At 56.0% G+C, this 12,726-nt stretch overlaps 2 protein-coding genes and 2 non-coding genes across 4 annotated transcripts in view; 3 read left to right on the forward strand and 1 right to left on the reverse strand.

Annotated features, from left to right (window-relative positions):
* Positions 1-2,353: 2,353 nt before the first annotated feature.
* MIR181C (microRNA mir-181c) lies at positions 2,354-2,413 on the forward strand. Its single transcript, NR_129414.1, has one exon. It is a non-coding gene; the product is annotated as a microRNA mir-181c (primary transcript).
* Positions 2,414-2,528: 115 nt separating this feature from the next.
* On the forward strand, positions 2,529-2,592 carry MIR181D (microRNA mir-181d). The gene has a single exon (NR_129416.1). It is a non-coding gene; the product is annotated as a microRNA mir-181d (primary transcript).
* An 85-nt stretch (positions 2,593-2,677) lies between these two features.
* Positions 2,678-9,799, forward strand: NANOS3 (nanos C2HC-type zinc finger 3). The gene is made up of 2 exons (XM_006161006.3): positions 2,678-4,208; positions 9,449-9,799. The coding sequence occupies exons 1-2, from the start codon at positions 3,761-3,763 to the stop codon at positions 9,514-9,516; spliced, it is 516 nt and encodes a 171-aa protein (XP_006161068.1). The 5' UTR covers positions 2,678-3,760; the 3' UTR covers positions 9,517-9,799.
* Positions 9,800-11,901: 2,102 nt separating this feature from the next.
* The window catches only part of BRME1 (break repair meiotic recombinase recruitment factor 1), a 24,067-nt gene continuing 23,242 nt past the window's right edge, over positions 11,902-12,726 (reverse strand). Inside the window, exon 9 of the mRNA XM_006161007.1 lies at positions 11,902-12,464. Coding sequence (XP_006161069.1) covers positions 12,311-12,464 — 154 coding nt within the window. The 3' untranslated portion in view covers positions 11,902-12,310. The remainder of the gene's footprint in view (positions 12,465-12,726) is intronic.

The following is a 12,726-nucleotide window of genomic DNA, read 5'->3' on the forward strand; positions in this document are numbered from 1 at the left end:
GTAGGGTGCTAGTAGGGGCTGGGGCTGGGGAAGGAGCCCTAAGGGTAGCGGAGCCTAGGGAGTGATCTTCAGGGAGTCTGCTAGGGGTGGGTTCCCTGGGGGAGCTGTCCTAGGGAATGAGCCCTAGGGGGCGGGTCCTGCAGCAGGGCTTCTGTGGGCAGGCTCTGGGGGGCTGTGCGTTCCTTGCTGCTTCTGCTGCAGAGGGGCGTGTGGGGTTCACCCAAGCGAAGCACCCTTGGGGTGTCTAATCTGCATTGGGATAATTCCGGGGGTTTCCTGGGGAGCTCAATATTCCTTTCAGTGAAATGGCAGGGGCCGGGGCATTTGAACACCGCTCCTTAGACCCAGGTCCGGAGGTGGCCTCCCCTTCCCCAGGTCGTTCCTTGGAGTGGGAAGGGACAGAGGCTTTGAGCCTGGGCATGGGGGAGACCCGCACTCAGTGCGGGACCATGGAGGGAGGGAGGGGCCCACTTTATAGATGAAGAAACGGGGATGGGGCTCCGCAGCCTGATTCAAGGTCCGAGAGGGAATGACCTTGCACCCCCACATTTGGGGAGGTGCAAGCAGATCCCACGTCCCCGTGCGCTTGGGGTTGAGCCCAGATACTGTGCTGCCCTGCAGGGGGCGCCGGTGGGTACCCTCTCTGGTCCGCGGGCTTCACCCCAGGGCTTTGAGACCCGCGGGAGGCCTGTCGTCCCCCACTTGCAAAGCGGCTGAGAGGTCGGGGGTTGTTTGCGATTCATAAACAATTGAGGCCGGAACACGGAGAAGCTAAGAACACAGGTGAGGCTGGGCGAATTCACGGAAGACATTACATTGTATTAAAAGGACTTGTTTATCTCTTTGTTGCAAGATGCCCCAGGGGGACCAGAACCCTCCCCGGTGCCAGACAGCTTGGGGCCACTTGGAATCCCTCCGACCCCTCCCTAGCTGTGTCCTTTAACCTCAGTCTCCCCACATGACAAATGTCTGTGATCTGCTGCTCCCAGCCTCCCCTCCCCAGGGAACTGGGTGCTGCTACACGGACAGTTATGTTATGTTCACCTCTCATTTTTCCCAGATCTAGAAGCAAACAGTTGGCACCTAAAAAAAAAAAATCGCTAAATTTTCAAAAAGAATTGGGACCAGAAGGTGGTGTGGTGGTTAAGGGCGCTGGACTCCCACATGGTTCACCACGGTTCGAGTCCCGGACCTGGTGGCTTGCTTTCTCTTTCTCTGTCCCTCTCTGGTCAAATTTAAAAAATAAATAAAGTTAAATAAAATAATATTCTTTAAAATTTTTAAGGTCTTAATTTTATTTATTTAAATTGGAATGCTGTTCCAATCACCCGATTTAATCAGCAGGTGTGGTAGTCTGATACCAAAATAATTCTTTTTTTTTAAAAAAAGGATTCTTTTATTTAACTTTATTTATTTATTTACTTATTTTGATTTGACCGGAGAGGGACAAGTGAGAAAGACAGATAGAAAATTAAAAAGCAAGGTACCAGGTCTGGGATTCAAACCATGGTCGGCCATGTGGGAGTCCAGCACCCTCAACCACCATGCCACCTGCCAGCCCCAAATACAATAATTCTTTAAAAAGAATTATTATTGGGACTAGCAGTTAGTGTAATGGCTATGTCGCTGGACTCCCACGTAGTCGACCACGGTTCACATCCCGGACCCGGCGGCTTAAACTCACGCCGGGCGCATGTGCGTGCGTGCCCAAGATCCCGAGAGGAGAATGGAGGAGAAGGGATTGCGGTGTGGCCATCCCCCCTGGGGGGTGATTTCTCGCTTCCTGTCTCTCTGTCTCTCTCCCTCTTTCTGGCAAGACCACGTGCCCTATAACTAAAAACTCTCAAAAAAAATTACTTAATTTGATTCATTCATTCATTTATTTTGATTTGGCCAGGGAGAGACAGAGAAAGTGAGAAAGCAAGCCACCAGGTCCGAGACTCAAACTGTGCTCCATTGTGTGCGAGTCCAGCCTCTTCACCACCATGCCACCTGCCGGCCCCAAATATATATATATAAATTTAACCTAATTATTTATCTTAACTTTATCATTATCATTTTGTAATTTGCTACAGGTCTGGGACTCGAACCGTGGCCGGCCATATGGGAGTCCAGGGTTGGAACCACCACACCGTGCCCCAGCATATTTTTCAAGTCTCCGGGTCCAGGACTCCCAACTGTCAGGTCAGCCGTGTGGGATCCAGCCACTTGGCAGGCAGGCCCCTGTTGGTTAACGTAAGGGGAGTCAGAGGGACCCTACACCCACCCTCTCCTTCTCCCCTTTTACCTTACCTGGTTCCCAGCACCCTGGCTCCCACACAGGCGCCCCGAGAATTTGCCAAGGGTTTGGGGGAACATTCAACCTGTCGGTGAGTTTGAGCAGCTCAGACAAACCACCGACCGTTGAGTGGACCCCGAGGCCTGGAACTGCCGTCCTCCCAGGGTCCCCTCGTTGGGGGGGAGGAGGGTGGCCGGGGTGGGGAGGGACCAGGGAGCCTGAACACAGGGCCACAGCGAAGGTCACAATCAACATTCATTGTTGTCGGTGGGTTGTGAGGACGGAGCCCAGACCCACCGGGGGATGAATGTCACTGTGGCTGAGCCAGACGAAGGCGTGGCTGGGGACCTGGGGACGGGAAGGGGACACGAGGCGACCCCTCTGCTCACCCCTTGGGGTCTGCCCTGAGGGTGTGATCAATCCACGTTTCTTGAATGAATGAATGAATGAGTGAGTGGGTGGAAGGAGGGGTGTGTAGGGGGAACAGCCTTTTTCTCGGTATCCAAGTCTCAGCCCTGCTTTAGCCTCTGCGCTGGGTGCCTTCCCCCCTCCTAATGGGGTGCCCTTTGCTACCTGCTGATCTGTCTGTGTCCTAGCTGGGGGACTCCCAGTCACCCCAGAAACCTGGGCTGGGACCAGGCTGAGGTCTCATTTGAATGTGAAGCATCTAAGAACTGGCAGGTGGTAGGGGGGTCCCCTCTGGTAGCCCAACCTGCACTCTGCAATCTCCCATCCCTCTGGGTACCCCAGGCCTGGCCCAGTTACTTAGTCTGGGGTGTGTGCATGTGTGGGGGAGGGTCCCACTGTACTTATCTTTAGCAGTCCCCAAAGGGTGGCTTTAAACCTCAGTCTGCTGACCCATTAAATGGGGATTCCAAGACAATGTATGTGAAAACCCTCGAGGGGACCTTGTCTCTTTCCACCCCAAAGAGCCAGAATCTCCCTGCCTTCCAGAGACTTCTAAACTTCATCACACACCCTCACAACCCCCAAAGAGCCCTGGGGGCACCTGGCCCTCCCCCCCCCTCCAGCCCAGGGGAAAGGAAGAAAGAAGTTACTAAGTTTTTGCTCCCAGCTACCCTGGTCCTTGAGGTAGAGTTCCCAGTCCGTCCACCCCTCCCCACCATCATGGGGTGGGACAGAAGGGGGAGGCAGGGGTAGCCCCCCCAATCCCCTGGGGCAGGGGTCGGGAGCTCTCAGTCCTTGGGTGCAGCCTGTATCTTGCCCCCCAGCTCACCCAGAGACCCTGCAGCCCTTTGGCAGGTGCATTGAGGGGAGGGGTGGCAAAGCCCCCCAGTGACAAGGAGGAACCTCCCAAGGCCTGCCCCTCCCCTTTCACACCCCCTTGGAGGTAGGAGAAGGGAACAGACAGCCTAGACTCAGAGGCTCCAGAGAGCGGAGGGGAGGGGAGGAGGAGGCAGCCAGAGCTGAGAGCAGGCAGTCTCTTCCCCCTGCCCCTCTGCCTGGCACCACTGCCCAGCCATGGGGACCTTCGACTTGTGGACAGATTACTTGGGTTTGGCCCGCCTGGTTGGGGCTTTGCGTGCAGAAGAGGAGCCCGAGACCAGGCTGGACCCCCAGCCGGAGCCGGCCCCAGGCCCAGAGGATCAGAAGGCCCACCCGGAGTCCCCGCCGGCCCCTGAACGCCTGTGCTCCTTCTGCAAACACAATGGGGAGTCCCGGGCCATTTACCAGTCCCACGTACTAAAGGACGAGGCGGGCCGGGTGCTGTGTCCCATCCTGAGGGACTACGTGTGCCCGCAGTGCGGCGCCACGCGGGAGCACGCGCACACCCGACGCTTCTGCCCGCTCACCGGCCAAGGCTACACCTCCGTGTACAGCTACACCACCCGCAACTCGGCCGGCAAGAGGCTGGCCCGGCCGGACAAGGCGAAGACGCAGGACCCAGGCCACCGCCGGGGAGGAGCAGGTGCGGCAGGGGGGGGGGGGCCGGGCGTGGGGGGCACCTGTCCCTAGCTCCTGGCTCAGTCCCCTCGGGCCTCTCTGAAGTGGGATTAAGCCTAATACTCACCTCTGAGGGTTAGGGGAGAGTTCTAAATTCCTTGGAGAGAGACAGGAAGAGATAGAGAGAGAGAGAGAACTTAAAACGGCATCCTAGAGGGACCAGCAGATGGTGTCATGGTTACATCGCTGGACTCCCATGCAGGCGACCTTGGTTCGAGTCCCAGACCTGGTGACTTAAAACTCACACCGGGTGTGTGTATGTGTCCAAGATCCTGAGAGGAGAATGGAGGAGAAGGGATTGCGGTGTGGCCATCCTCCCTGGGGGGTGATTTCTCGCTTTCTGTCTTTCTTTATCTCTATCTCTCTCTCCAGTGAGAACACACGCCCTATACTTAAAAATCTCTCTCTAAAAACAAAAACATCCAGTATTCTACAAGTGTCAGGGAGCTGGGACTGGGGTTTGCTGTGTGATCCTAGGCAAATCACTCTTCCTCTCTGGACCCATGCAGGAAACATCATCCTTCATTAGATATGGGGGACAGTAGGACCAGCAGTTGGCATAATGGCTATGTCGCTGGACTCCCATGTTGTCGACTGTGGTTCGAGTCCTGGACCTGACTCACGCCGGGCGTGTATGCATGTGTGCGTGCGTGCCCGCGTGCCCAAGATCCCGAGAGGAGAATGGAGGAGAAGGGATTGCGGCGTGCCATCCCCACTGGGGGTTGATGTCTCACTTTCTATCTCGGTCTCTCTCTCTGTCTTTCTGGTGAGCGAACGCGCCCTATAGCAAAAACCTCTCCAAGAAAAAAAAAAATCCACAGAAAAAAGAAAAGAAAAAAAATGATATGGGGGAGGCCGTGGGGAGAGTAGGGGCTTCAGTGCTTGGCATTGGAGCCGTGAGGCCTGAGAGAAGTTGCTCCGTCTCTCTGAACTCGGGCTTTCTCATTCCCTGGATGCTGTTTGTACCTGTGCTCAGCTGGGCCAGCAGGGAATGAGGTGGATGAGAGAGCTGCCGTTAAACACTGGGTGCTGAGCTAGTGAGTGGCGTGGTGGTTAAGGGACTGGAATCCCACGTGGCTGGCCACAGTTCGAGTCTTAGACCCTGTAGTTTGAAATGCAAGACAGTGCGCATGCTTGCAAGTCCAAAATGCCAAGAGGAGAATGGGGGATAAGGGATTTTGGCCAATGGCCATCCTCCTGAGGGCTGATTTCTTGCTGTCTCTCTGTCTCTCTCTCTCTCTGGCGAGGGCTCTCACCCTATAGGACAAATCTCTCTACAAAAAAAGAAAGAAAGGAGACCAGCAGTCAGCGTAATGGCTGTGTCGCTGGACTCCCATGTAGGCGACCGCGTTTGAGTCCCGGACCCAGTGGCTTAAACTCACGCCAGGCGTGTGTGCGTGTGTGCCCAAGATCCCGAGAGGAGAATGGAGGAGAAGAGATTGCTGCATGGCCATCCCCCTGGGGGGTGATTTCTTGCTTTCTGTCTGTCTGCCTGGCGAGTGCACGCGCCCTATAGCAAAAACCTCTCCAAAAAAAAAATATATGGCTTAATGGCTCTGTCACTGGATTCCCACATAGTCGACTGTGGTTCGAGTCCCAGACACGGTGGCTTAGCACTCACACCAGACATGTGTGCGTGCGTGCGTGCGTGCCCAAGGGATTACGGTGTGGCCATCCCCCCTGGAGGGTGATTTCTCGATTTGTCTCTCTGGTGAAACCATGTACACACCTTCTAGCACAAATCTCCCTACGGGGGTGGGGGAGAACCACTGGGTGCTGAATGAGAGAGAGTCTAGAGGAAGTACTTGACCCAGAGGAGGGAGTCCAAGAGGGCTTCCTGGAGGAAGTGACTGGGCGCCTGTTTCAGTTTGTTGGAGAGCACCACCCAGGCACTGGGCTTGTCCAGGGTTTTGAGATTCTGTGTGTACTTGGGTGGTGGAGACAGGTGTCAGATTTCAGGGGAAAGGGCAGGAGCCACTAGGGCCTTGGTCACCTTTGAGAGTTGGGACCTGGGCACCAGCGAGCCATGGAGAGGTGAGACCAGGCCTGCATGTTAGAGCATCTTAGATCAAGCCTTGTTGGATTCAAGGAGGCCCCTGTGGCCCTCCAGGCATGGATGTCCGAGAGGAAGCAGAGAGGCCTGACCCCTGGATAAACAGCTGGGTGGAAACAGTGTTTGCAATTTGCTGTGCGTGGATGGGCTTCGGAGGGCTGCTGGGCACTGCTGCAGAGGGTAGGGCAGTGCTAGGGCTTCAGAAAGGCCCAGACCGGCTCTCCTCAGACTGCTCTGAACCCTGCGTGGGGTCACCCCATCTGCCATCGATCACAAATTCCAATCCCCGTGGCCCAGGTGCCTTTTTTTTTTTTTTAAACTTATTTTTATTTTTTCAATTTGCTATAGGGCATGTATACTCACTAGAGAGAGAGACAGAGATAGAGAAAGTGAGAAAGCAAACCGCCAGATTCAGGACTTGAACCAGGGTCAGCCATGAGAGTCCAGTGGCTTCAAGCACCATACCACCTGCTAGCCCCCTGGGTGCATTTTTAATTTATTTTAGAGAGATTTTTTTCTATAGGGTGCGTGCACTTGCTGGAGACAGAAAGCGAGAAATCAGCCCCTGAGGAGATGGCCCCACTGCAATATTCTTTCCTCTGTTCTCCTCTCAGGATTTTGGGCATGTATACACATGTCCCTGGTGTGAGTTTTAAGCTGCTGGGTCGGGGACTTGAACTGTGGTCGACTGGTCAACCATGTGGGATTCCAGCGATGTAACCATTATGCCATCTGCTGGTCCCCCTAGGTGCATTTTTTTTTTTTTTTTTGGAGTGTTTTTTGCTATAGGGCATCCCCCCTGGAGGGTGATTTCTCGATTTGTCTCTCTGGTGAAACCATGTACACACCTTCTAGCACAAATCTCCCTACGGGGGTGGGGGAGAACCACTGGGTGCTGAATGAGAGAGAGTCTAGAGGAAGTACTTGACCCAGAGGAGGGAGTCCAAGAGGGCTTCCTGGAGGAAGTGACTGGGCGCCTGTTTCAGTTTGTTGGAGAGCACCACCCAGGCACTGGGCTTGTCCAGGGTTTTGAGATTCTGTGTGTACTTGGGTGGTGGAGACAGGTGTCAGATTTCAGGGGAAAGGGCAGGAGCCACTAGGGCCTTGGTCACCTTTGAGAGTTGGGACCTGGGCACCAGCGAGCCATGGAGAGGTGAGACCAGGCCTGCATGTTAGAGCATCTTAGATCAAGCCTTGTTGGATTCAAGGAGGCCCCTGTGGCCCTCCAGGCATGGATGTCCGAGAGGAAGCAGAGAGGCCTGACCCCTGGATAAACAGCTGGGTGGAAACAGTGTTTGCAATTTGCTGTGCGTGGATGGGCTTCGGAGGGCTGCTGGGCACTGCTGCAGAGGGTAGGGCAGTGCTAGGGCTTCAGAAAGGCCCAGACCGGCTCTCCTCAGACTGCTCTGAACCCTGCGTGGGGTCACCCCATCTGCCATCGATCACAAATTCCAATCCCCGTGGCCCAGTTGCCTTTTTTTTTTTTTTAAACTTATTTTTATTTTTTCAATTTGCTATAGGGCATGTATACTCACTAGAGAGAGAGACAGAGATAGAGAAAGTGAGAAAGCAAACCGCCAGATTCAGGACTTGAACCAGGGTCAGCCATGAGAGTCCAGTGGCTTCAAGCACCATACCACCTGCTAGCCCCCTGGGTGCATTTTTAATTTATTTTAGAGAGATTTTTTTCTATAGGGTGCGTGCACTTGCTGGAGACAGAAAGCGAGAAATCAGCCCCTGAGGAGATGGCCCCACTGCAATATTCTTTCCTCTGTTCTCCTCTCAGGATTTTGGGCATGTATACACATGTCCCTGGTGTGAGTTTTAAGCTGCTGGGTCGGGGACTTGAACTGTGGTCGACTGGTCAACCATGTGGGATTCCAGCGATGTAACCATTATGCCATCTGCTGGTCCCCCTAGGTGCATTTTTTTTTTTTTTTTTGGAGTGTTTTTTGCTATAGGGTGTGTGCACTCACCAGAAAGACACAGAGAGACAGAAAGTGAGAAATCATCCCCCGGGGGAATGGCCTGCAATCCCTTCTCCTCCGCTCTCTTCTCGGGATTTTGGGCACGCACGCACGCGCGTGTGCACACATGCCTGGCATGAGTTTAAACAACCGAGTCTGAGACTCGAACCATGATCGACTACATGGGAGTCCAGCGATATAGCCTTTACGCCAACTGCTGGTCTCCCCCCAGGTACATTTGTAAAACAAATTTTAAGAATTATTTTATTTATCTTTATTTATTATTATTATTATTTTCCAGTTTGATCAGACAGAGAGAGAAGGAAAGTGAGAAAGCAAGCCATCAGATCCAGGACTTGAACTGTGGTCAGCCATGTGGGAGCCCAGTGCCTCCTGCCGGCCCCTGCTGGGTGCATTTTTAACCAGCGCTTCTGACTGAGTCCAAATTGCAACAATTACAGATGCAAAAGATCGCTGCTCCTGTGGGTAGTGGTGGTTGTTTTTTAACTTTAAGTTTTTGCTGTAGGGCATGTGCACTTGCTAGAGACAGACAGAGGGAAAGTGAAACCCCACTCCAGGGGGATGGCCACACCACAATCCCGACTCCAGTCTCCTCTAGGGATTTTGGGTGCTCGCATACATGCCCCAGGTGTGATTTTCTAACTGCCGGGTCCAGGGCTCAAACCATGGCATACACCATGTGCCATGCTGTGCTTCAACCTCCCAAGGCACCTGCTGACCCCTTGTGGGGTTCTAAGAGAAAAATCCTCTGGCCCCTTTCATTGCCTTCATTCAGGGAGGACAGATCTTCCGTGACTGGGTTTGGGGCGGGGTCGCGGTCCCTTTGGGTGCCACCTGCCCCATCCCATCCCTGCAGCTTTGCAGTGAATGTCCGTTAAAAAGCGCCTGGTCTCTTCCTTCCTGGAGAAGATAACATTCCCTGTGAGGTCCATGAGGTCCAGGGGGCAGGCAGCACGGTCGCCAGAGTTGGGACCTGCGTGCTCCTGTCCCGGCTCTGGCCGCCGGGGGCCGGCACGTCCCGGGGTTGCTATGCCTGGAGCAGCCTGTAGGTGGCGCCAGAGTCCAAGGATCTCGTAGGTTTCCCTGGAAGGTCGGGATCGAGGGATCCGCGCCCGCCTTTGCGGAATTAAATCTCTCTCCTTCCTCCTCCCTTTTCACTTCCAGGTTCCAAAGGTGGAGGGAAGCCTTCTAGACCTTCGCCCTCTTCCTGCAGCCCCTCCGCTTCTGCCTAGGACGCTGATGCGGGGACAGGGATGCCGCCTTCTCCTGGGCAGGTGGGGACCCACGCTGGATGGACGCTGGATTTCAGAGAAGATCCACCCTTCCAAGACGGGGCCCTAGGCCCTGCCCCCCAGCCTGGGTTCCTGGCCTTGGGGGCTGTTTGGGGCGATTGGGAGGAAGGAGCCTGTCCTCCGGGACCCCACCCCGAAGCCCCCTTCCACATCAGGCTGCCAGACTAGCAAGTTGCTGTCTCCCCAGCCGGGTGCCCTGTTGTCGCTCAATAAACTTTTATGAATGGATCAGCTTCAGACCAGGTGGAGTCTTGGGACACGGGACGGGGGGAGTCCACCAGAACCCCGCTAGAGACCCAGAGGGGCTGGGGGCACCTTGATCTGCCTGCATCAGCCCCCAGGTATTACACACACCCTGCAGTGCTTTTTAAGATTTATTTAAATTTATTATTTTAAAAATGATTGTATTTATTTTATTCGACCAGAGAGAGAGAGGGAGAGAGTAAGAAAGCAAGCTGCCAGGTCCGGGACTCGAACCGTGGTCGGCCCTAGGGAAGTCCATTGATTGCCCTTAACCACCATGCCACCTGCCACTCCTAAGTTTATTATTATTATTTTAAAATTTGCTGTAGGGTATGGGCGCTCCCAGAGAGAGAGAAAACGAGAGGGCAAGCCACCAGGTCCTGGACTTGAACTGCAGTTAGCCACGTGGGAGTCCAGCGTGTTAACCACCGTGCCACCTGCCGGCCCCTCCCACAGTGCTCTTTTGAGTTCCAGTTTGCCCTTGGGCACTGGCGTGAGCCTCATTTCTCAGCGGGCACCAAGGGGCAGTTGGGTTCAGAGGGGCTATACCAGGCCTGCATTGGTTAGTGTGCAGCCCTCTGGGTGGTCACTTGTAGCCCCAGACTTGGAACCACACCCCTTGCATAGTGACACTAATGGAGGACCCGCCAGCACCCCCACCTCACTGGAGGTCGGGGTCATGGTTCATGTGGGAACTGAGAAATGGACTAAGCCCTCCGTCCAGTCTTTGTCACCAAGGAGTCCCTTAGAGGATGTTTACTGTCGCCTGGGGACAGGGACTAGGGAGCCATGTGCCAAGCGCCAAGCAGCTGGGAGCCAGAGAAGATACGCAGGGCTGGGGTGCGGGAGTGCGGGTCTGTGGAGGCCGTGGGAGGACGCCCCGTGGGGTAGTCTGGGTGGACCTGGGCAGGAGCCGGGTGTGAGATGGGACTTGGTTCTGGGGGGCTGCAGTGGAGGGAGCCCCCCACGCCCCAGCCTCTGCCTGGCCCTGCTGGCTGCAGGTGGCCATGCCAGGTTCAGCTACCACTGGCCCTGAGGATCCTACCCCAGGCTGCTGAGGGAGAGGGAGGGACCCGTGCTCCACCCCGGCCCACCATCGTCCAAGTCCCCTCTGTCCTTTGCTTCTCCACTTGAAGGGGACTGGGGCCAGCAGATGGGGTCATGGTTAAGTTGCTGGATTGCCATGGAGTTGACCACAGTTTGAGTCCCAGACCTGGTGGCTTAAAACACATCGGGCGTGTGTGTGCGTGCACCCAAAATCCCAAGGGGAGAATGGAGGAGAAGGGATTGTGCAGTGGCCCTCCTCCCTGGAGGGTGATTTCTAGCTTTCTGTCTCTTCAGTGAGTACACTTGCCCTATAGCAAAAATCTCTCTCTAAAAAAAAAAAAATCAACTTTGAAGGGGACTTGAGGCCACCCAGGTGGAGGGCTGGGGCGGGCTGGGCAGAGCAGGGCCCTCGTGAGCGCCTGTGCCCAGGCTGGTGGGGAGGGGAAGTAGGAGAAAGGCAGCCTGTCCAGGGGCCGCTGACTTCATAAACCAGAGCAGCTAGGGTCTGAGACCCAGGGACAGTGGGCCACACTGGGACGGGCTCAGGGAGCCCACTCCCCACCCATCCAGGATGGGGACCCCTGTCCCCTCGCTCCCTCGTCCCCTTCGCTGGGCCTTGCAGGTGTAAGGAGGCAGAGTGGGAGGAACGGAACGGGAGGGTCCGCCTGGACTGTGGCCGTGGGCTGCAGGGGCTCTGAGCGGGGCAGCTTGGTGACAATCTGGGACCCAGCCAGTTGGCATCTGCTTCTGTAAGGGGACTGCAGAACCACTGGGAAGGCCCACAGGGGTGAGGTGTGGGAGCCCGAGCAGCCGGGACACTCACACGACCTGCCTGCCTCAGTGTGTGTGTGTGTGTGTGCGTGCGCGCGCGCGCACACATGGGCGTGTGCACACAGCCGCCAGCTCTGGAGACCGGGCTTCCCAGGCTGAGCGGTGAACCAGGGAGGTCGAGGAGGAAGTGGTTAGCGAGGTCTGTGGGTGGGACATGACGGAACCCAACGTCCCAACCCCAGGGAGAGGTCACAGTCTCTGGTCAGTGAACCGTTTATTACTGGGGTGTCTCAGACAACAGGGAAATGGGGGGCAGGCCAAGGTCCCACCAACAAAGCCAGCTCTTTTCTCTAGAAGGGATAAGCAAATTCGGAACCTCCAGTAACCCGCCCCCAACTGTAACTGACTGAGAAGCCTCAATTTGCAAATCCAGATAGACATCTGGGAAGACACCCACTGGCTTCCTGGAGCCCAGGCCCCTACAGCTGCCCTGGTTTTGGGGAGACTGGTCTCCTCCCAGGGAGGGTGCTGATCCCAGGCCAGCAGAGAGGTGGGTCCTGGGACCCCTGGCACATCTGGGTGGAAAATAAGACACCTGCCACCAGCAGAGAGCCAGGCCCAGGTGTTCAGGGGTCTGCTGGCGTGGGGGCGCACAGAAAGCTTTGCAGACCGCCTACAGATCCCTCCAGCGCTGCTGCCCTCGGGGGACAGCCCCGGTGCCCTTGGACGGGTGGGCTGTGGGTGCCTTCCCCGTGGGCTTGGCCTTCCGCTGGTGGTGCAGGCGCCTGAAGGCTTCCAGGTCCCGGTAGGTGCTCATGATCAGCCGGCTGCGGTGGGGACACAGCCCGGCCCTGGTCACCATGTGCTGCGGCGGGGGCGGGGCTCACTCGCTCACACAGGCTCACCTGCCTGGTCATTCCTGCGCACACGTGCACTCACAACTCCAAGTGCACACAGTCGGGACAGGCCTGGTGCAGAGCTCCCGGGGCAGGTCTACGGTACCTCCGGAGAGTGGGCTGGGCCTGGTAGGGCCCTCCCCGTGCCCCACCCCTGTAGTCTGGCCTTGGTCCCGCCCTGCCCTCCCCTCCC

This window comes from Tupaia chinensis, unplaced genomic scaffold, assembly GCF_000334495.1.
Source record: "Tupaia chinensis unplaced genomic scaffold, TupChi_1.0 Scaffold138060_1, whole genome shotgun sequence".
NCBI classification, from domain to species: Eukaryota; Metazoa; Chordata; class Mammalia; order Scandentia; family Tupaiidae; genus Tupaia; species Tupaia belangeri.

Coding starts and splice junctions, on each gene's coding strand:
- NANOS3 (XM_006161006.3), top strand. CDS start 3,761: ATGGGGACCTTCGACTTGTGGACAGATTACTTGGGTTTGGCCCGCCTG. Junction 4,209..9,448: donor CCACCGCCGGGGAGGAGCAG/GTGCGGCAGGGG, acceptor TTTCACTTCCAG/GTTCCAAAGGTGGAGGGAAG.